This window comes from Xiphophorus hellerii, chromosome 2, assembly GCF_003331165.1.
Source record: "Xiphophorus hellerii strain 12219 chromosome 2, Xiphophorus_hellerii-4.1, whole genome shotgun sequence".
NCBI classification, from domain to species: Eukaryota; Metazoa; Chordata; class Actinopteri; order Cyprinodontiformes; family Poeciliidae; genus Xiphophorus; species Xiphophorus hellerii.
The window spans coordinates 20257649-20285634 of NC_045673.1; the positions used below are offsets into that span (position 1 = coordinate 20257649).

The 27986-nt window shown below is 37.7% G+C and overlaps 1 protein-coding gene across 2 annotated transcripts; it reads right to left on the minus strand.

Annotated features, from left to right (window-relative positions):
- Nucleotides 1-27920, minus strand: chka (choline kinase alpha). Of its 2 annotated transcripts, XM_032587029.1 has the most exons (12): nt 27392-27920; nt 25095-25203; nt 22290-22343; nt 13056-13169; nt 9916-10049; nt 9015-9119; nt 8578-8636; nt 8390-8477; nt 5130-5238; nt 4944-5050; nt 4763-4844; nt 1-4172 (listed from the first exon to the last, which is right to left on the minus strand). In XM_032587029.1, the coding sequence occupies exons 1-12, from the start codon at nt 27625-27627 to the stop codon at nt 4113-4115; spliced, it is 1257 nt and encodes a 418-aa protein (XP_032442920.1). In that variant the 5' UTR covers nt 27628-27920; the 3' UTR covers nt 1-4112. The 2 variants fall into 2 exon arrangements, with proteins under 2 accessions (XP_032442920.1, XP_032442927.1); XM_032587036.1 differs by lacking the exon at nt 22290-22343.
- Nucleotides 27921-27986: the final 66 nt, after the last annotated feature.

Sequence of the window (27986 nt, forward strand, 5' to 3'; positions counted from 1 at the left end):
TCAAATTCTCTATCTCTTCAGTTTTATTTGTGCAAAGCATAGATTTACAGTCATTTCAGTGCTGCTGCAGTTTAACAAAAAACTTTCTGATTACAGAGCGAGTTGATGTGAGTACATATGCATTCAGTTACAGCTGCATAGATAACAAAGGTGAGTAAAATCACAGAATATTTGTGGTCATCATCAAAGAATAGAACAATACCATAATGTACAGCGCAGCGAAAAAGGCATTCGCCCTCTTACAGATTTCTTTTGATTTGTTTTCAGATGAAAAAGATCCGACTTTATTACCAGACAATGACAGTCTGAATAAAAATAAAAAAGACGTTTTCAAATGTTGGGTCAGTTTTTATGGGAAAAAAGCTCTCTAAACTAACATTAGCCAATTGGAAAAAGTGAAAAATACAAAAGGTTTTGAAGTGGTTCAGTCAAAGTCTTGAATCACATTGAAATGTTGCAGCATGACTTTTAACAAGCCAGTCAGGTGGAAACCTCTGCAACATGGCTGATTTAAAACATTTCTGCAAAAGGTGGGCACAACCAGTTGTTAGGTTTAACATATTCTAGACGTGTCTCTGTTCCAGAACACCTTACTTAAATGTTTGCATGACCTTCACTCCTGCTATCTAGGAATGCAGAAGCCTGTTAATCACCCACCTATTTAAGTCAGGTGTGTGGAAGAAGGGAAACACCTACAATATGCAGGGCAGTGGTCCCTGAGGACCAAAATTGAGAAACACTGGTGGAAGGGGCAATTCCTTCTTCGCTAGGTTGACTCCGATATGTTTTCACAAATAACTGAAATCAACTACTCTTTATATTTTCTCACGTCATAAGAAAAAAAGTTGGTTTTTGTATGATTATGATGACGAAAACTAGCAAAAATAGAAGAAATCTGTAAGGGGATGATACTTTTTCACAGCACTGTGCACCAGCAATGATGACAGGATAAAACCTTTTCATTATTTATCTTTGAATATTTTTTTCTACTTGTTTGTTAGAGAATATTACATTAAATATATACAGAGTGGGTGTGTTTGTTCAGCGACCAGGGTCTAGTTACAGTTTGACTGAGAGAACCACTAAAAGCCAACTTCTAGGTCTCAAGGTTCAATGTGATCCCACTTTTAAAAAAAAAACCAAACCAAAAAAAAAAAACATGAATGGAATGTGGCGTCTTACTCATCAAGATGCTGTTCTTTTTAAATAAACAATGACATTACAAGAGAAACAAAGGAATAAAAGGCAATGTCTAAAACAAAATAAAAATCCGAGTTAGCTTAAAGGAAATTCCACAAGTGATACAGACAGTAAAGATGTACCAGTAACATTACAAAAAAAATTAAATATCTGTCCAGTACAACCCCTTGCACATTCTGACGGTGGACATCAAGTACGATCTATCAAAATGAAAATAAATCTACATATTAAACACATCAAAAAGTAAATATAAATACACAAGCAAAAGTACAACTAACATTTAAATAACTCCAAAGTCACAGTTCAGAAACCCTGTTTTTTTATTTTCCTCTTTTTTATAAGCTTTTCAAAAGTGCCTCAATCGACGTTTGAATCTAGTTTTTAGCTCCAGGTGTAGTGATCAGTTGCTGTTATGCTTCACAGTGCTCAAAGGTTTTCACTACAACCACTGCAGCTTTTATATAGCTCGCCTTTTTCATGATGCCCACCAAAGTATTCACTTATGATCAGATGAAGGAGAGGAATAAGGCAAAATGTATGCAGCGTAGATTAGTTAGTTTTGTCTGACAATGGGGCAGAAATCGGAAACCAAGCAGAAAATGACAGACGAAGTAAATGTTTCAATCTTGCATACACCAAGTTTGATGTATTTATTTTAAAAGCGTGCATGGTGGATTAATGGGATTGGACTTTAGACTAGTATTAGCAACTGTCAGCATGTGCCAAATAAGGAACTGTTCACAAAGTATGCAAACTTTTCACAGGGAATATTCTGTGTTAATATAGAGGTATAACAGAATAAAAACAGTGCTGTAGTGTGTCTCAACATTCAGGCTAATTATCTTTGTTATGATTAGCTTTTCCTTTATCCTTTATTAAATAGTCCAATTTAAAAAGCTGTCATCTTTAACTTGAGTAAAATTAAAGTTTTTATTAATTTGGTCAAATAGGTTAAAACTGCCTTAAATAGGGAAGTGGGGTGAGGGTTTTCCTGATTTTACAAAGCACAATTTATGGATTGTTGGATGTATTTATTCAGTTTATAAAAACTAAAAAGTAGCTATCCAGCCCTTTCCCTGATTAATCTGAAGTAGACTGAGTTTAAGAAACAGTCCAGTTTAAATTCTGTACTCAAGCACTGCAAAAAAAATTGCTGAAATGTCCAATTTTGATTTTTTAATACGTCTGCAGATTTTGATGACTTAAAAAGCAAAATACTTACGGCTATAATACTAATTTCACAATATGATATGACAAATCAAAAATGTAAAAAAAATCATTTAGACATGAAGTAGTACAGAAATCCTGTTAAGTATTTTTTTTAATAAAACATCACATTTTTTAATCCATTAAAAAACAAAATACGGAAATTAAGAATGGAAACAAACTTCAGCATTGTAGGAACCACGTTAAAGGAGGCCCAGTGTGCCAATTAAACAGGAGATATGAAAAACAACTAAACACAAGAAACTAAATATTGTATTTAACTGCAATACACATATAATTGGTGTTTGGTGTCCGTTGATTTAGTGCAGTGATTATATTTCTCCAGTTTCAACATTTGGATCCATGTCTATTACTCAACAGCATAATAGTTGAGGTAAACTTGAGAGACCGTTTGCCCTTTTCTGTTTTCATTTCTGTTATCAAATGCAGTACGATTTTTACCACGACTGAAAACACAGATTATAATACAAGCTTGAATTTTTAACATGACCTAGGTCTCTAAATTGTAGAAATCCTTCAACTACCTCCTTGTCACAGTAATTATTTACGACGTTTACTTTAGTGATTTGTGCAAAACAGATTAGCTTTGATGCCTCGACTGCCAGTGTCATTACTCTGGATGAAGAGTACAATGAAGAGGCAGCGTGGTACCAGGCACTTGTGTCAACACACGAGTGACCAATCACCAAGAGACCATTATTAGAAATAAAGAAGCAACGCTCTATGTAAAGCCGTCTCTAGTATACAATTGTCAATGTGGCGTTTAGCAGCAATGTCCATAAAAACATGCTAAGGTATTTGGCTCAGTTAATTATACAGAGATGTGTATCTATTGGTCACTTAAATAAAATAAAACACTTTAAACACTCCATACTTCTGCTTTAAAAAATATAAAGCCCAGTTGTGAGTATGATTAGTAAGGATGTCACAAAGACTCGGGCATAAGCACTGACGATTTTATGCCTTCGAGTATCATCTGGAGGAAGGTATTCACATCTTTAAAAAGTTCTGGTCTGACAATGACAAACACACCCAAATAAAAAAAAAGGAAATCACAGCAAAAGTGTACAGAAAAATCTATAAATCAAGTCATAATTTCACCAACCCCTTCAGCCCATCATCAGTTAACAGGCTACTGGCACATTGAACGCTATATAATATATTATAATACACATAGTTAGCAACTGGCTGCCTCAGTGAGCAAAACTAGGCAGAGTAGTCTGCGTTTTGGTTCCTTCCCATAGAGCATCTCCATCAGAGAATGATCTATACATACACATTGATGCAATGTTAACATTTCTGCTCTAGCAGTAACCCAAATCTGCCGTTCACCTACTCAAATCCATCATCCATCATCCATCAGTATGGTCCAGCAGAAGCAGAGAGGACATCTGAGCGGCAAAGAAGGTTAGTAGAAGTCAGTGCCTTTTCTTTTTCGGTTGGCCTTTGTGTAGCTACATTGTAAACTTTGAGCTGCGATTGATTTGGAGGTGTAACTCAAGAGCCTAGCCATTGGATTAAGTTTTGGCTTTGGTCAACAAAACACCAACACGAGGCAGCAAAATCCCCTTTAAAGATGGGGAGAGTAGGTAAAGCGTGAATCTTTGAATCTTTTCTCAGCCTTTGTGTCCTCCTGCTGACATTTTGGCTCAATGTGTTGTCTAATCACCCAGTCGCCTGCTGCATTAGGCGGCCCAGATCATCTTCTGCTGGAAGTAGGCGTCAAACCTGGCCTGGGCGTACTCCTGCAATACAATCAAGCGTTCATGAACACATGGCAATGAGCTTTACAGTGGTCTGAGTTTTTAACTTCTGTAGTTAAAAAGCTAAAATTGGTTTGTTTATTAATTTGTTCGTCCTGTGGGAATACAACACCAGTCCATCCCTGGTGTTTAGCAGCATTTTTGTGCCCGAATGAATCAAACTATTTTAATAATCCTTTGATTATGACAGAAAGAGTCCACAACATTTTTCCTGAAGCATATTGTGCTGTTAAAAATGTTAAAATTTTAGCAACATCAAGTGCAGTGGGATGCAATATTTTAGTTACTTTGATAAGGTGTTTTAAAAAAAAGTAGCATAGTTGATAACTCCTTTTTTTTTTTACATCAATCTGTTTGGATTCAAGGGTTTTAAATAACTGTTCACCACTAGATCATCACATCCTGTCCGGCTATCATGATAACCTGCTCTGATGGACTCTGTCCTCATCTCAACTCGAGGTGTTGACACAGTGCTTACTGCCATTTGCACATACAAACACGCCAATGACAATGAAAATAACAAAATGTAGAGAAGCCAACTTTATCCCTGTACAACAAAAGAAAAGGCTCACCAGGTATCCAAACTCAATGGTTGACAGTCTCGCTTGGATGATGGACCACAAGCCCCAAAAGAAGTGAGATGCAAGTGAGAACCTACCCACAGAAACAAACGCAGAGAAAGTTTTGCACTTCTTAGAAAAAACACTTTGAAAGTATTATCTTCATGCTAGTCAGGTTAGACATTAAACTCACCTGTTGACCTCCACATACAGCTCCTCTTTCAGCTTCATCTGGTGCTCTTCGCTCAGGTTGTCAAAGCCCTGGTCGGACTCTCGCAGGTAGCTCTCGATGAAGTGAAGCTGCCCACAAAAGACATTCACATCAGTTAATCATCCGTCAAGAACAAAATGCACGAGGCACAAGCGAGCTGATATGGACCTGCTGGGCTTTTGAAGGGTAGTTCTGGGTATCAACTTTGAAGAAGGGAAACTCTTCGCAGGTGTAGTCATACATCCACTCACAGAAATGGTTGCCGATGTCAAAGCCTCTGCAACGCAAACAGACAGTGGAGTGATCTATGGGTTAATGCCTTTAGTTTCATTAATCAGGGTCATGATAAAGAATGGATCCTCTTTGTTCTGTTTGCTTCTGTCTGAATGTTTGATTTAATTCAGTTTGGTTTATTTATAAAGTGCCAAGTTCACAAGAAATATATATTTATTTATAGGATATTTTGGTTCTATTTGAATTAGTTACAGTTGTTATTGTTGTTGAAATTGTTAATATCTCAATTTACTTCCTACCTTATAAAAACTCAGTGAACAATACACATGATGTGTTTCTTTTCAATAATGTCTACACTATTTTGTGTCTGTATAACATCTACAAAAAGGTCTGCATTAAGATTGAGACCACATGTTCTTTTTATTTTAGAAAATCCTCCTGTGTTTGATTTATTAAAAAAAAACACTTTACATTAGAGTATCAATAATATATTTTCTCCACTTTCTGTTCTGTCTGCAGGAGCCTCTAAAACAGGCCAAGTAAAAAAATGTTTTAAGTGTGTTGAAAGCACAAGGGCCTTGGTTTAATTAAAACATGTTTACACCAGTGCTTCCTTTTGTTTCTTAGTTGTGTTTGATGAAGAACCAGCCCCAAGTAGATTAAACCAACTCTTCTCCCATTCTCTAAAGCTTTGCTAGCAGATTGTGTTTACTGCTGTAAGAGTCTTAAATGATCAGAAAATGTTCATTCTGAGCAGTTTTAATATCTCCAGATGTCTAGAACATTCTAAAAATAAATAGAGAGGCATTTCTTTCTGACTTGCCTCATGAACTTTACTTGTGGCAAGTACAGTCATGTAAAAAAGAAAGCTATATGTCACAGTGGAACCTCAAGTGCATCTTTTTCAGGCTACTGTCCTAAACAAATCTGGGCTTCATTATGCAAACCTTTTGATTCAACAGCTTGTAGAACCACTTTTAGAAGATTTTTAATTTCTACAGAAATCTTTATCTGGATGACTTCTCAGTCAAGTTTCAGCAGCTGAGCCGACGGCCACACATTTAATTCTGAAATATTTCACCTTAGTGACAGCAACATGCCCGAGTCCTGTGGCCATGACACTTCCTCTTCTATGTTTGAGGGTTTGTCTGAGTCATTTCACCTGATGTGTCCTGTTTGGTTTGCTGCTGCTGCGCGTATTTGATTGGTCTAATCCAATCAAATAGACATTCTTTCATAACTCTTGTGCTTGATTTAGCTCCAGCTTTGTAAACATAAGCTGTACTGCAACAGAGAGGTTTTTTTTCTATTTTTAATCACCAAGTTATTTACAAATGTCTTTCTAACTGTTCCCTGATTGATAAACAGCAAAAACTGCTTCTGTGTGATTATTTCTAATCTGTTTCCATCTTAACGTTTTGTTAAAACACCTGAATGACTCCAAGCTGTTGCTTACATGAAAGTGATAAAGCATACTGACCAGTTAATGCTGCAACTTTCCGTTAATCCAACAGAGGGAGCAAAGGTGTATATAATTTTAAATATGATTGTAACAGTCGTGAAAATCAATTTTTGCAGAACTGCAAAGTAGATTATACTCTACTAAATACAATTTGCATGGGCATATGACAGATTTTTCAAAGTAATTTTCTAATGGTCAGAATGATTTGGGAAGTAACAGACAGTGGCCTCTTGTGTTGCAGTAGATATAATTTCCCACACATTTTATCAGGACTGTATTGTTTTCATCTCAAAGTCTCCCTTGGCTCTGCTGGGAAGTGCCAAATGGGGCTGGTCTCCCCTTCTGCTGTTTTTTCGAGCCAATGCCTATCAGCCAAGACCTAAAAAAACCCAAACACCCCCCAGTAAGGGTCAGAGTGAGCGCAATGGTGGGCCAGCACCATGAGGTCATGTGTTTGCTGTGCAACATTTGCAGGGGATAGGCTGAAGTTTGGTGGGAGGAGGTGGGAGTTCCCTGTGATCTACTCCATTTCCCATAAATGAGCCACTGAGGAATTCACACACACACACACACACACACACACACACACACACACCCCCCAGTAGGTTTTTCTATCGTCACAAGGATTTCACATTGAATTCCATTAATTTTTCATTAACTTCTGTAGCGGGACCCAAAACCTAACCAGTACCAGTACCAGTACATGCCAAACCCTAAAAAAATTTGTAAAAAAGTGCTCCTTTAGATTAACAGCAGTGTAAATCCACTGCACCATCATGCCTCAAAGTCACACTCAGGTCTTTCCATTTTCTCCATGCAGGGCACCCTTAGTAATCTGCAGAACGGTGATTACGTAACAGCTGCAGTGAGGCCGAGTTACAAGCGCCAGTCAACAAATATTGATGAAACTACAATGCCTGATTTCTCTCTCCTACAGCTTCGCTGTCTCTGACTTTGGTTTTGTCCCTCTCTACAGCAGATTGCAAGCAGAGCTCATCTCATTTCCATTGGACAGAAGGTCAAATGGGAGGAGAGTTACTGGAAGGAGGATGGGTAATCGGAGATTTGCAGTTTGTAGAAAAAAAATGATTTTGTACCTTCGTTTCGCATAATTTTTGTTAAAGGGGCAGTGTTATATATTTTACAGGCACAGTGACATTTCACAGAACAATCGAGTGACTATTTTACCTTCAGTTGTAACAAGTATGTTGTATAAGTCAAAAAGGACGAATGGATGGTGTAATATTTTAACTTCCATGACCGTCTCGACAGTAAGCGACTTTTCTATATTTATGCTGTTTTTTTATTTTTTCTCCAAACAGAAACTAAGTTATTGACTTTATGCATTTCTTTCACATTTTACTTTATCATTATTCCCCACACTTTAAGGATGTAACATATCTAGTCCTAATGTACCAGTAACATAAGAGAAGTCTAAGTAAAATAAACAATACAGTCATCAGTAAAGCACTCCACACAAAAGCAATGGGAGACGGATCAGATATGGTATTTTAGAGGAGTTTAAAGACATTTTCACTATTTATAGAGAGCTGTGTGACTGGCTTCGGTAAAGGAGAGCGAGTGGTGGAATCATGGAAAGTCAGAAAGGCCAAGATTCATAATGCCGTTGAGAATTTAACATGATCATCACAGCATGCATCTATTCAGTTCTGTATTTATTTTTTATTTTTATTATTATTATTTGTTTTGCGTTATGTTGCTAATTTAGTACCTGTAGTTGTAGCTGCTGTATTCAAAGTCAATTAGCATCAGCTTCTGTTTGTCTGAGCTGTGGCGGCCCTTCAGGAGCAGGATGTTTCCTAAAAGCAACCCAAGAAGCAAAATTCAGTTCCTCTAAAAAGGACCAAAACAAACAGATGCAGAGTAAAGATAAACAGTGTGTGTGTAGGTGTGTTTTACCTTCTTGGCAGTCATTGTGGCAGAACACAACAGGGGAGTGTGTGGACTCCAGCAGGAACCTGGTCACACATAAAAAAGAAGAGCTGCTTCAATGCTAAGATGGTGAAATGTTTATCCATGGAAATTAACATAGATTACCACCTTATGCTTAAGGTTCCCAATTTGTTTATCCAGGTGTTATTTAATCATCTGTTACTGAAAGCTTCAGGTCACTTTTCACTGATCATATGGCTGAAAAAAATTAACAGCCTGTTCACCTTGGTTTTAGATTTTAGAATCATGTTTGTTGAACAAAGAGTATTTGAATTATACTCTCATGTGCTTCTTAAATGTTTTGTTGCCCTTTTGCAACATTACATCAGGACGCATCATCAGTTAGCTCAGTTTTAAAGCTGTGCATCCACATGTTCCATAAATGTGTGATCTTGGTAGCTTACTTTAGCGTTTCCATCTCCTGTGGCAGGTTGTAGGCCAGCATGCTGTTGAAGCGGCGCAGGTGGGACTCTCTGGTGAAGTTCAGCCTCATGACCTGGCTCAGGTACCTGGAGGAAAAATGAGCAGTTACCCCGAGACAGTTCATATCAAAAACTTTATTTTGACTTGAAATACTTAGGCTAGACACTGATTTTAGATTGTTGAAGTGAGACTGGGCTCATACTGAAATTGTTGCAGGGATTTTGTGTTTCTGGTATAATTTTTATGATGTCATGATGTCAAAAACACAAATGTTTTAAGACATTTTGCCTGGCACTTGTCTACAAATTTGCAAGTTTATGTAATCAAATCTATTTTACTTTTTATTTATTAGAATTGTGATACTTAAATGTTTGCCTTAGTGCTTCCTGTGGGCAAAAATCCTTATTTCTGCAATAGCTTGCTCTGCGTAACAGGCATAATTTTCATTGGATGGGCTCTGTTTTTTTTAGGATAGTTTCACAGTTTCCCTCACTGCAGTTTTCTCATTTTCCAATATGTATCTGGAAAACTCATATTTTTTTGTTGATGTGGAAGTTTTCACATGAAAGGTCAAACTGCAGGATGACAGAATAAGAGAGATAAGAGCAAATTATAGGTGCCTACAGGAATGAGGTGAAAGAACCTCATTCCTCTGAGGTTGTTCCACTCCTCAGAGGAATGAAACAACAGCCCTCATTTCCTCAAGCAGGCATAAAGCTGATGTAACATAGCAGATGTTGTGAAAGCACTTCAAATATCTGATATATCAATAACTTATCAGCAGTGCCACATGTTATCATGGAAAAATCCTAGGTTACTGAATAACTAAACCTTTCAAAGGCCGATTAATTGAATGGTGACACAGAGGCCTGAGTGACTCACTTCTCCATGGTCCCAAACAGCCACTTTGGCTCCTTGTTGAAGGGCATCCTCATCCCGTGAAACCTGGCCATCTTCTGTGCCACCTCAGTGGAGATGCTGGGGTCGCTTAGCTCACAGGTGTCCAGTTTACGGCTCTGTAACGTCACAGTTTTTTCTATTACAACTGAATTCACCATGAAGACAACTATAACAGGATTTCCCCCAGTTTATTATAAGCGTTTACATCTCGCACACTGTCACTCAATACGTGCCTTGACGTGCTTGGCTCTGTGTCTGCACTTTGATGAAGTTAATACAAATAAACCAGTAGTCAATCGTGAGCACATCTTTTTCATCTAGTATTCCTTGAAAATACTGCATTTGCTTTGAAAGTTAAAGACAAATCACCACCAGCAAATCACAATACCACACCAAGCTGCAGATATTACTAAACAAAGAAAAGGTAATACAAGAAATACTTGAATTTTCACCCTAATAATATATAATTCAGCATACAAATACTTATCATTGTCCATTTTAGGTGATATTCCTTTTATTTTATTTTACTTTCAAATGCGAACAGGGCTGGCCCTAGGTTCTATAGGGTCTTGAGCAGAACATAATTTAGGAGCCCCATTGTCCTGTTAAAAACATCAGCACCACAAAACAGACTTGGCGGAATCTGAAAGAGCGGGACAGTTTAAGCTTAAAAGCAATCACTGATAATTGGTTATTATTTGCTGGGAGGTATTTGTGAACAAACCACGCTCGAACACAAAGATTTAGCTCATAGCATCATGATTGTTGACATGGTAATACAATAATCAAACTATTAAGGATATTATTTGCACTTTTACAGAGAAAACTTGCCAACTCCTTAAATTCTGAAATGTAAATGTTAAACAATTTAAACTATTGTACTTATTTAAGCTGAAACCATTCATTAATAATACTCCCATTCTCCATAAACATGTTAAAATTCTAGGTCTGTGGTCTGTGTAAAATTTCAAGCCTTTATGGGGCCCTTGAAGATCTAAGCAGCTGCTTAGTTTGCTGTTGCCTTGGGCTGGCTCTGAATGTGACCAGCATTACAAACTGTTTTAAGATCCACTTGCTAATTACTTAATTGGGAGTTAAGTGAAGTGCATAAATTACTGATATTCATTAATTTTTTTTTGTTTGCCTCTTTTTTAATACTTTGGTATGCTTGGTGTTTAAGGGTTGCCAATAATGTCTTCAAATAACATAACTAACATGTCATATTTTGAATATCCTGTCAACTTTTAACATTTTTTAACACAAAAACACGGCGAGCTGCTGATGGACTTGCCTAATGCCCATCCCACCAGGCTTTGCAAGTTTTCTGGGTGTAACCCTATTTAAGACATCCAAAATATTTTCCAGTAACAGAACATGGGGAAAAATAAATTAAAAGAGATCCATAAACTTTCAATCCTTTGAGTCGATCGACTATATTTCTGTCTTTGTGTACCTGTTTGTAGTTACTCTGATGTGAAGTCAGCTGCTGCAGATCAACCAGAACTGCTAGAACCTGAAACACTGCTTGTGCATTTTTGTACGTTAAAAGTTTTAGAATGATGTTGTTGGTTTAGTGCAGGATTGTAAATAGATTTCCAGTGAATGTCTAAACGAGAAAACACGCTTCCCTCGCAATGTCGGCTTTTTCCATTACAGATCAATGTTTCCCACGCTCAGTCAGCAACAATCAGCTTTGTTTTAAGCCATACCTCAAACTCAGTGAAGAAAAAACAATGACATCCATGTTAAATATCTGCTGGCGTTTTTGTTAACTCATTTTTGTGCTCAGTTATGAAAAAGAATCTCAGTCCATGCTTCTCCAGTGAGTTATTTATAAGATTATTTTCATATATAATATACTAAAGTTTTCATAGAAGCTAAAAAGTGAAACTGTCCTCTCATTTGACCTAAGCAACTTGTTGCGCCTGTGTCTTCTTCATAGTGTGTTGAAAACTGGAAATAGGACATCTTTCTTTGAACAATGGCAACTTCTTCTTTTGCCAGAAAGCTATAATTGATGCTCTCCCTGCCTACTCTGTTAGTTTCTTGGTAAGTTGACAGTTCCTCCATACCCGCTAAAATTTTAGATGATGAACTGAACAACTTTATCGCTGACCTGTTTGCTGTGTTCCTTCGCCTTCATGATGCTGTTTTAAGTGTTCTAGTGACGTTTATATATTAGTTTGGTGACTTTCAAAAGCAATTAGATGAATGCAATCACGTAAACGTATATCAAAATAACTAAAATCATGTTTCATTTTCCACTTTGCAATTATCCCCTACTTTGTGTTAGTCTCTTTTACCATGAAATCTTCACATAATACATACATTTTTTGACAAGTGATAAAATTTCGAATAGTTCAAGGGGTATCAGTACTTGGGCGACATGTTGAATTTGAACTTCTAAACTGGACATGTTTGAACAATGTTTTCTCTGTTGGCATTAAATGCAGCCAAAAAGAGAAGTTAAATCCTCTTCCTCCACCTGCCCTTTGCAACATTACAGCTAATGCTAGAAATTGTTTTCTTATCAGCGTGTCATATTCTTTCAATTCCCAGATTGTATCTAAGGGTGTGTTTATTCATACCTTTGCAGCTAAAATAGAGTAAGGCTATCCGGCATCAGTCCAGCTTACAAAGTCACAACATTCTCTAAAAACTTCACACAGACGTTAGCATGTACACTGCACTCTAAACTTCAAAAGGAAACATTTTAGATCAAACTAAAGTAGCTCATTGTGTTATCATTGTTCACAACAGAGCAATGAAACAAACACTGTGTGTTTGTCCTGCATTGAAATCAGCCTGTAGCATATTTTTCTTTCTATAAATTCAACTTGTGAAATGTGCCAGAGGTTAAAGTACCAGAAATCATGGTTATGGCTTCTTGGTGACAGGAGACCTGCTGATGGACACATGTACATCATAATTTTAAAGCCAGCCTTACAGCTCAGCAATTTCTCATTATTTGTTTTTGAATTGACAAAAGATGAGTATTCAGCTGGAATCTATCTGGAAGATTAATACCCCAAAATCTGGCTAATGCATTGGAAGTTATTTTTTAATCTGTGTTTTAGACAATCACAGGGACTGTACATGCAAACAAAAGCATGTTGACTTACGGGGACATACTGCTCCAGGCGGCCCTGAGGGAAAATGCCGTAGAGTTTCGGACCCAGCTCCCTCTCAGCCAGGATGGCGAACATCACGCTCTCCAGAACCATGGCCTCTGCTCCCTGCAACAGACAACGTAAAACTCTTCACGTCTGGGAAAGGCTCACACCAACGATTATATTTTTTAATTCTATAACATAAGAGCAGCTCATTGCAATGTCACCAGGTGATTATGAAACCCATTCAAGTATAGATGTAGAACCAATCAATGGCAAAGTGGTGAATTTTTCACAATGTGCCATAATTTTCTTCAGCTGAATAAAAACACAAGTAATTATTTTGGACCTAAACAGGAACAATCAAGAGTCTTTAATAATCAGGATTATTAAAGTTAGAAACTCGTGATCAGGCTCAACATCTGGATGGACCTGAACCTTCTGAGACATATAAAGATAATTACAAAGTCAGCCTTCTATCAAATACGTTTCTAGGATTGAAGAACAAATGTCCCAGTAATGTCATGATAAACTCATTCTGATTGATTTATGCAACAGTGCCTTCAGAGGTCTGCTAAGAAGTCAGACAACAGCTGCAGCTGATCCAGAATGCTGCTGCTCGTGTTCTCACTAAAACTAAGAAAATAAAGCACATCAGCCCAGTTCTAGACTTAAAAATATAATCCTTTTGTTAGTTTATAAATCATTAAATGGTTTTGCACCAAACGCAACAAAGATCTGTTTCTGTTTTATCAACCTTTCAGACCACTTAGGTGTTCTGGTTTACTTTGCATCCCCAAAACCTAGAACCGCACATGGAGAAGAAACATTCATTTGATAATCTTCTAATCTGAAATAGATTGCCATAAAACTGCAAAAATGCTGAAACCTACAGTTCCTCCAAATCAAGGAAAAAAATATTTTTAGCGTTGTCTTTCACTAATAACTAAAACATCAATAATTTTAGTTTGCTTTCCAACTTCACATTACTTTCCTTTATTTTACCATTGCAATGTAATGTTTTTGTGTTTGTTTGTTGTTTTATGTTTTCATCATGTGAAACACTTTGACCCTCCTTATTTCTGAAATTTGCTGCACAAATACATTTGCCCTGCCTGCATCAAGTACCGTAAAATTGAGAGAAACAAATTGTGAATAGTTAAACATTTTTACATACTACAAAAGTTGCTTTAAAGGACCAGGATTTGATGAGTGACGTGTGAAATGCCAAAGCATTCCCAGGGTGATAGGCAGGCCTGAAAAAGGTTGTAAAGCAGGTTTTGGTGTGGGTAACATGGATGGGTGACTCGGAAGAAAAAAACGTGTTTGGGTTTGCCTGCCAGGGTGCAGAGGTGGATTAAACTCTCTCAGGACTTGGCAGTCTCGGAAGAGTAGTCGCTGTTGACGCTGCCCAAGCAGGAAGGACTGCTTAGTCTTGCTCAATCTATCTTGCAGATACATGCAGAGACTATCATGCTGAGACTTCCAATCAAGAGTCCAGCAGGAGCTCAAGTTTAATTAAAAAAAAAAAACGTCTCACATTCCCACATGAGTAATGTTACTCTGTGGTACAGTGCCTTGACAAAGCATTCCATCAACCTTTACTTTTTTCAGACTGTTACTTGTTTAACTCTCGATCTATTCTGTAGAGACTTTGGCAGATTACTAAACCAAAAAAATTTTAATTTTCAAAATTAAAAGTTGAACAGGTTTATGACTAAGGTTGGAACAGATTTGTCCTGTTGGAGAATACCTTTGACATTTCACACTGTATTTATTGATAGTCTATTAGCACATAATGTACTGTGCAAAGTTTTCCTTTAAACTGTAGATGCTTTTTTCACCCAAGTGCCTGACTCTGTTTTCAGAAAGGCATTGGGTATTGGAGTGAACACAACATGTTTGCCCCTATAATTCAGAACTACAAATAACTTATAAATATAACACATAAAAAAAAGGCTAATAAACTGAATGAACAAGAGGGGTGTCGCATACATTTTTAAAAGTTTCTTTTCTGACACTAGTGGCTGTTATTTGCATTAAATTAGACTGGAAATGGCTCAACAGAGAGGAGGGAAGACATACAGCAAATGTCTGAGCGTCAGGAATCGAACCCCACATAGCCGTGTCTCCAGGCCCCGAACATTTTAGAACACAACCATTTTTTATTTGCATCCTCCGATATTTAGTAGCCTGTCATAAACACACAATTTGATCCTATTTATTTGGCTGAATCTGTAGAAAATAACAAAGATAATCCTATTTAACAGTATGGACAGGACTTCAGCATGTTAATTTACATAAATTTCAATCCATTAAGCAATTAATTACTTTTTCCCATGTAAAAGTCCATAACCGGCCCGGAACCTTGTCTTGAGTTTCTGGTACAGCCTTAACTCTGACACACAAGCGACATCCACAAACAATAAAAATCAAATCCCCCAGTTGATCACTTCTCTTGATCAACTGGGGGATAAATTTTGTTTCAAAACACAATCTGATAGATTGGGGGATGAGAAACAATTAAACATTTTTTTATTAAAGAGTATTTTCTGAAGAACAATCAACAAAAAAGGGGCAGGGAAGACAAAAGATGGAAGTGTGTGTTTGTGTATGGGAATGCTGGTGGGAGAGGTGAAATATCTCTCCCACCAGCCGACATCTTTATTTATTAACATGATTTATGAAAGGTTGCCATGTGACATAGGAGGTGTCGACTTTGTCCTGCATCTCAAAAATGTTATATTTCCTAATTGGACATGTTTAATTATATCCTGTAGCAGGTTAAAATAAAATGGTGAGTTCTTTTGTTTCCAATTTATTAATTTCACAGTGGGTCCTTAAAAATTACAAAATTCACCTAATCAATTTTGTAAAATGGATAAGACCATCCTTTTTACAAAATTGCAGACTTGTAGGAACTTGAAAAAAATCTCACAGTTGGTCAGAAGGAGCAAAGGTCCTTTGGATAAATCGATCTTGAACACAGTGTATCCCTTAAAGTTTCCATTGATTCTATGAGACTCCTAAAAGTGAAAGGTTTTTTGATTATTGGCCCATAATGAAGCCTGGGTGTGTATACATAATAATCTTACTGGTAATATAAAATTAGAGCCAAATCCAAACCTTGTCAGGGCCGAAAACAGACAATCCCACTCGACTCTGTCAAAGACCTTCTCCATATCTAATAAGAGTAGTAACTCTGTACCTTATCGATCAATATCTTGACTGTAGTTAATATTTAATAACCTCCTTATATCAAATATATACCTATCTTTTATAAACCTGTTGGATCTTAGGATACAACAGTTTGGAGAGTTTCTTTTGAGTGTCGCCAAAATTTTAGCTGGGATCTTACAGTCAATATTTAGTATATTTTATAGATCTATTGGATCCAGGATTTAAAAAGGTCCCTGCCTGTCTTATGGATAAGTGATATATTCGTTCATAAAATGATGGAGGAAAAGAACCTTTAGTTAATGCTTCATCAAACACCTGTAGCATAACAGGTGAAGTCTGGTCCTTAAAGGCCTTACAGTACTCTGTGGTATATCATCCAGGCATGGGGTTTATGAGTTTTGCAGTTTATATGCAGCTTTTTTTATTTTCTACATCTCAGTTTCTAACAGGCTCTTATATTGTGTACTAATTTGTGGGATGTGGACATTTCTCAAGAAGTTCTTCATTAATGCAATGATGTTCTTGGATTCAGAAGTGTACAGTTTAATGTAGAATCTGTCAAACATTTCATTGACGTCATCAGGGTCTGTGGTTATTTTGGTCCTAATTTGTAGGAAAAAAATTATGATTATTTTATTAGCAGTTTTCTAAACATGTCTTTTTAACAGATGCAAAGTAAATAAATTGTTAGATATCATTATTTTTATCTGTTTTTACTGGAGCTTCGAGAGGTAAGAAAAAGAAATGCTACATATTGATATAACACTAGTATGGAAGACAATGAAACACCAATAGTCATGTGTTTAGCTCTATGACTTGTGATCTTTGGCACATTAAAAAGGGGAATGCGTTTCACACAGTTTGTTCAGCAGGAAACCAGCTCAAGGAAAACATAACTACTCACTTTGCGCTCCCTGAGATGTTTGGGTCCAAACTGTGATGGACCTCTGAATAACAACACTGTTCTGAAGCACCAACACAGAAACTCGGCACTAAATGTACCGCTCAGAGAGGTTACTTGGATTTTGGTTTCTTATATGATAAGGCTTCAGGCCAAAAAAGGCAAATGTTCCAAAAATATATACATATATTTTAAATGACAATGAAAGACTTTATCTTAGAGACTTTCTTTAAACTGTTGTATGTTCAGAGAGAACATGGCATGCACTTTGGTTATCATAGGAAGAGTTTAGATATATGTAAGGCACAGTGAATACATCTAAAATGACTCAACGCTTATGCAGAACAGATGATACTGCAGCTCACCCTGTTTCCTTTGCTCAAACAATATTCCCTGCCTTACATAAGGCCTTATCTGCAGAATGCTGATCACATGCGCTTTCAAATCTCCAACGTGAGTTATCCACATTACCATAATCATCTTGACACAAATACTGCCAGATGACAAACCAGCTGACAGGGAGTCTACATCCAAAGCACTTGTAAAGACTCCAGTAAATAAGCTCTCTCTACAGAAACTAAATCTAATATCTTCTGCTATTTTTACCAATGTTTTATACCAATGTCTAGCTAAGAGTGAAAGATTTCTGTAGGAAGAGCACCTCATTTAATTTACATTAATTCTATGTCAGGCAAAAAGTTATTTAATGTCTTTATAAGCTAAGCCAATATTTAATATGTGTGTGATATTTTCTAAAGTCTTGGAAACAGCCACATTAAAAAATTACATCCCTTTGTGTGAATGAATTTTGTTTACTGGGAGAAGCTAAGAATACTCCTCTCCTTTTCTTTTGAAACTTAATCTTACTGCCACATTTGCCTCTCCATGTCTTCATTTTTCCAGTCCTGCTCTTAGATTTAAAAAATATATAATAATATAAAAATGATAAAAATCGATTTCTGTGCCTTGCAAAAGTATATTTAACTCTAGTTTTGCACATTTTGTCACATTGTAACCACACTCTTCATTGTATTTCATGGAATAGGCTAGAGTTAAATAATGAACCATTGTGAAGTGGAAGGACAACAATTCACTTCACAAAAATTATGAGTAATTTTGTTAAATTTAAATCAATATTTGTTCATGTGCTTATTTTACATTTTATTCTGGCCTCTAAAGTTTCTTTGTGAAATATATGTATTTTTTTTCACAGTACAGCTGTTTTTGAATATTCCCTGTTCATAGCTGAATTATTTAAAAACAAAAGTCTATTTAAAAGCAATTTCAGGAAATTACATTAAAAATGTAAGTTTAAATTAACAGCTATTTAATAGATCACATTTTGAGCAGACCTTTAACTTTGTGGATATCCACTAAGCCATTTGTTTTGGACTTTAGGAAGCAGCAAAGCCAGATTGACTGAACTCTGTTGCTCCCATATTGACTGTCTGTCTGATGCCACTACTATCCTCCATCAACCTGTTTCATTTCCCCTGACCTATTTTCAATGTCAGCGTTGTTGGATTCATCTCACTTTCTCTTCATACGTCGAACCGTCAGCTAAGAATAAATTTGAGGCCACTGAGGCTTCTTGGCAAGTGTATTTCACAATTTCTAGCAAAGACCTTCCACCCACGCCTTCCTGAAGCTAGACCGGAAACACACGCTTCCTGTAGTATAGCTGGTATCCTCTGCTTGTGTCCCACTCATGTCATTTTTCCCCCCCAAACACACTGGGTCTGATGCAGGACTTTCTCCTACTCAGTGTTTTGATTACAAATTGTTACTCTGGACACACTTCAGTGCTGCTTATCTGCTCTGAGGTATTTCACGGCTGGTCTTGGAAAGATGTCGCAGGTGCATCAAGGGCTGCCAATAGCTGCTGCTCTGACCTCAGTGCTTATCTCCCCCTACTGTGTGTGTAAATAAGCCAGTCATGGGGGTGGTACTAATGACCAGCCAAATCCTTCTGAAAGGAGCAGGAATACAGTGACGCATTTTTTCCATTAATCTGTCAAAAGTAACCGCAACACTAATAAGAACTAAAATGAATACTTAACACATCTTATGTGAAAGGGCTCAATAACCTTTTGCTACCTATTAATAAGAGCAACATTTAAGTGGTTAAGAGTCTCCTTTGTTTACTATCATTAGCACAATCTCTCTGTGTCTCCATCCCTTGGGTTTTAAGAATGCATGTTAGAGGCTAATGTACCGCAGTGACGTCTTCCATGTCACTCTAATCCAGATCGGATCTACCTTGACCAGACAGCATTGTTAGGAAAGCTGGACCTAGAAACTGACACAGGGTCAGTTCTGCATTAACCCGGATTAAAGTCGAAGGAAGCCGCTGAGGTGAAGCAGTAATCTTTAAGGAAAGAATGCAGCGTGGTAATGACAGTTAACTGACTGATGACCTCAACATGACCACATGACCAAGAGTCATTGTTTGGCTTTCCGGGATGTAACTCGAAGGTCACAACCACATGATGTGTTGCAAGATCGAGCATTTTCCAGGTCAGTGGATCCGAGTGTCTGCATAAAGGAAAGGTCCTGTTGTAAATGTTACCTTTACTAGGAGCTTGACTCAGTGGTTCATGGAATCATCCTGATGGTGGAGTTTGTGTAAGGTATAAACAATCATCATATACAAACCCTGATATAAACTGTGAATTCAGTCTACATTTTTAGAGCAGTGTTTCCCAACCCTTGTCCTCAAGACTCACTGCCCTGCATGTTTTAGGTATTTCCTTGCTTCAGTCCAGCTGATTTCAATTGATGACTGATTAACAGGCGTTTGTTGAACTGCAATCAGCTGAATCAGGCACATTAAAGCAGGGAAACCTCTAAAACATGTAGGACAGTGTGCCTTGAGGACCAGGGTTGGGAAACACTGTTTTAGAGAATAGTATTAAGCTCTATATGAGTTTGTGTGAATAATATCCATGCATCATAAACCCTTTACTAATTTAGATCTTCAAAGTTTTAAATACACAAGGTGTGTCTGCTGAGATGCTGAATTGGATCACATATATTGGAACTGGGTTGCATTGCAGCCTTTGAAGGCAACAATAGTTAATAACATACAGAGACATGGAAAAGCTAAACATATTAAGGCTCAGACAAATCCTGCACAATTGCCTATTTTAAAGAAAATGACTAATGCAAAAAAGGTCTTGGATAAATCTTATTTCTTTGTATAGAAAATGATTTTTTTTGGTTGATATCTCTTTTCTCTTAGGTCCTGTCAGGTTGCTGAATTTGTCTTGTATTTTTGAAGGCAAGACTTTAAAATAATGTTTATAAACTTGTTATATTTTAGGCTTCTTTTTTTCCCACTTCCCTCATTTTTTTGCACATACAGCACAATATTCTGTCAACCAATAACAAGAATTTAACAGACTTCAAAATAACCATAATTCCCACATTGTCTATTCTTATGGTAAAAAAATTTTGTGATTAGATCCCCTTATTTTTATTTAAAACTTAGTAGTCAAAACAATAAGTTCTATAAGTCAGGAAAAGAGTATCCGGCTTTGCTGTATGTGTACTCTTCGTTTGAAGGTAGAAAACTTCGCCGCTATGTTGTCCGACAGAGTGAACCTTTTGGACAACATAGCCAACATGACTGTCACAGCTAAGTTGGCTTTGTGCTTTGAAATGAAGCACAACTCCATTGTTTAGGATTTAACTGGTTGAAACAGAGCGGGGGAAAACAATGGGATGGATGAAAAACATTTCTCAACTTTGTTTTAAAGAGTCATGCCGTGCCAGGATGAAAGAGAAGCAGGCAGGAGGTAAATCTATTGTCAACTTACAGTGCCTTGTGAAAGTCTTCCCTCCCCCTTAATGCAACATACCATCATGAAGTGCATGACTGTGAAGTGGAAGGAAATGCTGTATGGAACTGTCTTTTTCCCCATTTATAGTGCCACACCTAGACTTTTTACCCAAGGTACCCAGAAATGAAAACCACCAAAAGCCCCGACACAAAACACTTGTTCCTTTCTCAAGTGTTTTGCTGACTTAGTTATTTTCAGTATCTAGTTAACTTCTCATTAACTCTGAGCAGTTCATCTTGTTCCTGAAGAGGAAGAACATCCCCAAAGCATGATACTAAGCATGATTCACATTGCATCTTCACATTTTTTTTTTGTTACATTTTGGTCTTTTCTTAGCAGAGCACTTTGTTCAACTTTTCATGCTTCTTATCTTATGAATGTTGACCTAGCTCCAAATCGAGTTTGTTCACAGTACAGTTCCTATTTTCATTTGATAGTTTGAAAAAAGCTCTGTAAAATGGAAAAAGCTTGAGTTGTTGTTTTATAATCTAATCCTTCTTTACGCTTTTCCAAAACGTCTCTGAGTTGTCTGCTGTGTTCCTTTGTCTTCATCATGCTGCTTGCTCACTAATTTTCAAAAAACCCCCAAAAAACTAAAGCCTTCAAAAAAAAAGCCTTATTCTGGGATTAAATTATACGCAAGCTGACTCTACAAAAAGACTTCAGAAAGCAGTGGGTGGCACCATATTTTATTTCTTGGTAGCAGAATAACGGAGATGAATACAAATGTGCAGAACACTTTCAGATTTTTCTGTGCAAAACTTACTAAAAAGCATGTGCCATTTTCCTTTCACTTCACAATTATGAGTTACTATGTCAGTCTATCACAGGGGAATGAAACTCCAGTGCTCGAGTGCCAGTTTCATGCAAAGTCCTGATGGTCCCTGCTTCAACACAACTGAATCAAATGAGTAGTTAATGATCAGGCCTTGGCCTTCGACTGGCGTTTCAGATATCTGGTTTATTATATAAAGGCCCAATAAAATGCATTGGAGTTTGTGGTTGAAATGTGATTAAAAAAAGGGCATCAACACATTAGCGCAAGTTCAAGATATCCACTGATTTCTCTGTGAATCTCTCTAAATATTTGGTTTTGACTTGGGAGCAAAAAAAAGTAAATTCAAAGGGATTAGAACAGTTTATGGATGTGTGAACATTCAGTTTATGGATGTTCCCTGGAACATCCAGTTCCAGTGAACATCCAGCCTCTCCTAGGATGTTCCAGGAGAGGCTGGAACATCCTAGTGCGGGTTGTTCTGTTGTAAACCATCTTTTGAGGGCAGAGAAACAAAATGTACCGCAGCACCAACATCAGTTACTTACTTGGAAGTGATTCTCTTTGTTTGACTGTCGGGAGTCCCCTTTATTACAGGACATCTATCAACAAGAGAAAAAGGAAAGAACTATCCATGAATAAAGACGAAGCCAAACATGCAGCATCATCAACTAAAAGCCCTGACCACCCCTACAGTACGAACAGTACAGTATGAGTTCGAACACACACCAAGTCTTTAAGACGTTAAACAGCTCATCTTTTTTTTCTTACTATCCTTTTACACATCTGGGTTGACGTGACACTGACACATCAGCCCAGAGAGAGAAACGAGTGCCAAATGTTTACTGTCACCAATTTAACGTTCTTCTAGGCCAGAGTTGCATGTCTTCACTGCTGAGAAACCCTGTCTCCAATGCGGTCAAAGCTGGTTTAATCATTAGTAGCTGGGCACTTAAACATGGGCGTCTGTCTTCTTTAATCATATTAGCTTTTTGATTAGATGCCGCTAATTCCTGCTGTGAGACAGCAGAGAAGGCTGCGGTTACCTTGGTGAAGGACGCAGTGGTTCAGCTCGTTCAGACATCCCGAGCAATAAACACTGTTTACGCACCCATTAGTAATTACACAGACTCAAGTCAATAACTTAATGCAGCTCTCATTAAGTCAGCGGTTAATGTGAGCTGGGGTATAAATTGCCTTGAAAGGCAGCCGACATATTTGTCTTGGGCGGTTTTTTAATTTATTTTTACTTTGTTTTATTGCAAACAGTGTTTGTTTTTTTTTCCCTACAAATCAGAAAATGCCAGCAGGTCACTAGTCAATGTTGGCCTGACGTCTCAAAGTCCTTCAGCCTTTATCATTCATCCTCTGAAATCATTGCGACTGACTGGAGTTTATCTCTGCAGGAGTTTTCTCACCAGCATCCGTGCTACAAGACGAGTCTGGCATTATGAATCTGTGGACTCAGCATGTAACCGTGTCGGGCGAGAATATAGACGTGGGAAAAAGTTTCCATTACTGTCAATACAATCACTGGGTTAACTAAGTACATCCTGTTTCTTTCATAGGAGCAAATAGGTAAAGCTGATTAACTGGACTGAATGACTGGGTAACAAACAAGAGTGACCGCTCCATGAAAACTGGAGTTTTATCAATTTGAAATCCATCAGCCGACAGTTGCTTGCAGTTTCAATGTATGCATTATTACAGCTTAAATGAACTGCAATATTTGATTTTGCTATGATATTTCATATGCTATGATATTTAACATGCATTAAAACTCTGTTTACTAATAACTAATGTAGCTTGTTGGATGAACTTTCACTTTCATACCTGATTTAGATCTTAGTGACTGAGATGTTAAAGCTTATAGAGGGTGATGATGATTTTAAAAAGTATTGTTGCAATACTAGAGACTGAAATTTTATTTTTTACTAATATTGGGCAGCCCTATTGAAAACCATTTAAGATGGCGGCTGATCCTCCAGTTAGTGATTACACCAGCAAATGCCACCCTTCGCACCCCAAAGCCACGCTGTGCAAAGCTCAGAAAAATTGTAAAAGATTTTTGCAGACTTTCCAGGCGGTTAGCAAGTTAAATGTTAAAGTTAATAAAACAATTATAGCTTGTTTGGATAAAAGCTTTAGCATTCAGATTAGCAAAGTTTGTCTTGGGTTCCAGGATCAATGTCTTTGAGACAGACGAGACGTGTTAGAGATATTTCACAGCACCATCTTTGCAGAAGAGGAAATGAAACTTAACTGTCCTAAAACAACTTATGCTAACTCCGAAGCACGGAGGAGGAGCGATGATTATTTGGTCTTGCTTTGGAGTCACAGGAGCAGGGCAGCTTGCAGTAGGTGTCCTAACAATGAGCTCCTCAAATTATTGTAGAGGAAAGTCTGAGATAATCTGTCGGAGAGCAAAAGCTTTACCCAAGGAAGAAGACTTGTTCAATTGATTGTAGCAAAAAATTGCCCCCCCTGAATTTTATGTTGACCTTTCATTTTTCACATGACTGCGTTCATACTTTATAGCTTTATTTTTCCAGCGACTGTAAATCGCACAAGATGTAAAGCATTTGGAAGCTAGATCGTTCTCTCTTTAGCTGAGGGATCTGCTGACGTGCAGGCATTGCCAAGATCTCCACTCTGTCCCCTACTTAAAAAAATTAAGCTGACATCTTCAAAAGTAGAAATCACAAGGCAGGGATTTAGAGAAGGGGAGGGGGAAAAGATTCAGCTTGCAGCTTTTTGTTTTCCCTCCACTCTGTGTCTTCCTGGCGCTGTGCTACATGAGTGTGTGTTACATCTTTATATTAGGCTGAGATTTCAGAGATCTCATACTGTACCGTGTTTTTTGGTGGGTTCACCTGGGAACAAGAGTGCCCAAGGCACGCTCCTTTGGGAAGCCTACGGCAAAGAACACATGCATGTACAGCCATGGGGGTACATCACTATGTACAACAATGGCTAACACGCACACACACACACACGCACGCACACCCACACACGTGAAGGCATAACTACTACACATGCATGTATACTCTAACATAGGCATATGAGCTACAGGCGCACACACAACAGTAACCTTTGATGGTGGCACTGACACATCACACTGACCCCTGTTACATGAGTCATCTCTGAGATAAAGGCAAACAGTTTGACGGTTTTACTTCAAAGAAGATTTAGGTATGCATTCTACATTTCGGTTCTTAATTGTGTGTAAAAAAAAAAAGAAAAGAAACAACAACTAAAAACACTGACAGGGAACTACTTTCTTAGTTTTACATCCTGGTAAGGAGTCTGACCTACTTTTTGGTTTATGATTGACAGACTGAAACAACTCCCACCTGCAGGATGGCCCCATAGAGGCGCAGCAGGACGCTCCTCGGCTCGTCCCCGACCGAGCCTAGGGAGTCGGGGAGGCTGCACAAAAAGAGTTTGTTGCTCAGACCACCTCTGGAGAAGGAAAAAAAAAAAAACAGACATGGAATGAGTGTGATAGTAGTGAACATAGTATTCAACGTTCATGTTTTCTTCAGGTTCTGATGAAGCCTCAGAGCAGCTTCTGCTCATGTTTAATGCATAGGCGTAAATCCCAGGGGCCTCGGGGAGGTTTATATATGGCCCAGTGCTTTAAGCGCTACATTTAAATTATGATTCTCCCCAGATATTCATTTCTATCCACTTGTTGGTTCTCAGCCATCCAGGACATGGCAAAACTAAAAAAGGCTTAAAAATAAAGCAACTTAACAAGTTATCATTTAAATAGGCCATAACTTGTATTGGGAGCCATTTCAATAAATCAATGTTTATGAGGAATTTTATTAAGAGGAGTTACTCATTAAAGCTTTTGTGTTTAGAACCTTAAAGTTTTATAAAGGTGTAGCAGAGATTAGATCAGTGAGACTGAACAAGACTCATATCTAAGCAATAGCTGAATTTTAGTTTTACTTCTTAGCAGGTTGCTTACCAAGAAAAACACATGTTTGATGTGCATTACTGGTCATTTTTGTTCTGCAGCTTTAATGTGGTTTAAAATCTTTTTAAACCACATTTGACGTTACATGTCACTGTAACTTTGCCGAAATTTTCCTGTTTATGGTCCCCCCCAATAATGAGATGGGATTTACGCCCTTACTTTAATGTGACCAGTTCAAACAGTATTAGCTCCTGAGCTGCAGTAGACATCCAGGCCGAGCCTGGTCTGGCTCAGTCTGGATAGTCGTAGCCTGGCTCTAATATTCAAAATCCAAATAAATAGAAGCTGTTGTTGAACAACAGATCAACAGAAACCCACACATTTCCTGTGCGAGACAGAAGGAGAGCAGCAACTTGTTTTATCAGGATGTAGCGAATACAGAAGTGTGCGCTGGCATTACTTCAACTTATGTATAAATGTGCAACTCTGGCTCAGCAAGTCAAGGCCTGTTTGAAGCTGTAGACAAAACAGAGAGGAACATCTTTATCGATTTCCCCAAGAAATAGTTCAAGATTGACATCTGGAACTTCCAAAAAGAGCATAAATATTGAATTTGGACCCTAATTTTTTAAAAAAATCCTAAATTACTCCTGTTTTTCTCTAAATGTTGTTCTTTGGAGTAAATATCTGTCTCTAAATCTGCAAATGTGGCCTAATATCTCTTCAAATTAAAGATTTAAACTAAATTTATATAAAAAATAAAGAAAACAAGAGTAAAGGAAAGGAAACAGTATTAGGTTGCTGTGAAATTCTTGTGAATAAATAGTAAAGAAGACCACTGATCAAGAACCAAGTACCTTAGGTATAACGTAGCGCTCATCTTCTGGTAAAAATAAAGATGATCAGTTTTATTGAATTAGGCATCCTTAAGTCAACATCTGAACCAGTTTAACAGAAAACTGCCAGAAATGTTCATCTTAAGCCTCCAAATCAGGTATTGCTTTTAGATTCAAATCAAACATTTAAGCTTAAATTTTTGCAGAATGTATTTAAACCTGATTTCATCCAAACTTTGCCATTCAACTCTTCTTAGAAAGAACTGAAAAACTCGTCTCTCAATAGCAACATCTAAAAGCACATTTGAGGTTAAATAAGAATTACTGAATGACTAGTTTTACTGAATTAAACACCTGAAATTTACAATTTACATCTGCATAACCTTTCAAAAAAAATTACCTAAACGTCACATCCGGTACTTTCAAACGCGGCATCATTTTTTTTTTTTTTCCTATTTAGCTTTATATTAAACAGTGTTGGGTAGTAGGACCGACATTTCGGCAAAGCATGCAGCTTTTCTGTTCTCCACCAAAACCAAAAACTGTGAGAATGAACAGCGAAAATAAACCTTCCACTCCTACAAAAATCCAGCCAGCAAATATAGGACGTTGCTGCTCTTAACCTATACTAGAATATACAAAAATACAAAAATAACACAGTATTTAAAGAATATCTGGAAGGATCAATTACAGTGATTCACCTTACTAAATTAACCAGATGCATTCGGTCATTTCCAATAAATTAAGAAGCTTAGCATCACCACATCACATGGCTGTTCTGACTCATTATTATTGGTTTGAGTCTGACTTCATCTTTTCACACAATGGATCAACAGAACCGCTGGCCTCTATCACGCCTACTACACATGCAGAGTGGACGCATTGTAACCTTATGATGGTGATCTCGAAGTCCTCCTCGGCCAGTCCTTTCCAGGCTCCGTGCAGAAACTCCCTGCACCACAAATAAGCCTTGCGGCGGGTCTCCAGGTCCGGCTGTTCGGGGCGGACAAGCTCCCTGGAGTCCTCCTGGGTGTCGGGCTGGACATGCAGAGCGTTCGCGGTCACTAGGAGGCCCAGCGACATAGAAGGGGAAGACGAAACCCCGTTGATAAATTTGGTTTTCATGTTTGTTTATTTAGATATATATATATATTTTTTCTATCAAGAAGCAAGCAAGAAAAAAAAACCTCCCCCGCAGTCTCCACGTTTTGGATTGTGTCGCAGGTGGATTTAATTCGGTTATTTCACGAAATGTTCGTGAAAAGCAACGCTCTATTTTTAGTATTCAATATTGCTGTTTGCTGTAGTGTCGATTTTAAAATGTTAAAGAACGCAAATATCAGAGATAAACGACGAACCCGAGCCTTAAATCGCAGAGACTGAAACGAGGATGAGGGATGCGCAGACTATCAGAGAAAGGGGCGGGGCGCGGAGGGAGGAAAAGGACCCGCCCGTCCTGCTCTCTGATTGGTTTGATCAGAACC

Excerpts from the sequence above, each read along its gene's own strand:
- chka (XM_032587029.1), bottom strand. The coding sequence starts at position 27,627 with ATGAAAACCAAATTTATCAACGGGGTTTCGTCTTCCCCTTCTATGTCG. Across the intron at positions 25,204-27,391 it reads TTCGAGATCACCATCATAAG|AGGTGGTCTGAGCAACAAAC; the intron begins GTTACAATGCGT and ends TTCCTTCTCCAG. Across the intron at positions 9,120-9,915 it reads CTGTTTGGGACCATGGAGAA|GTACCTGAGCCAGGTCATGA; the intron begins GTGAGTCACTCA and ends TTTTTCCTCCAG.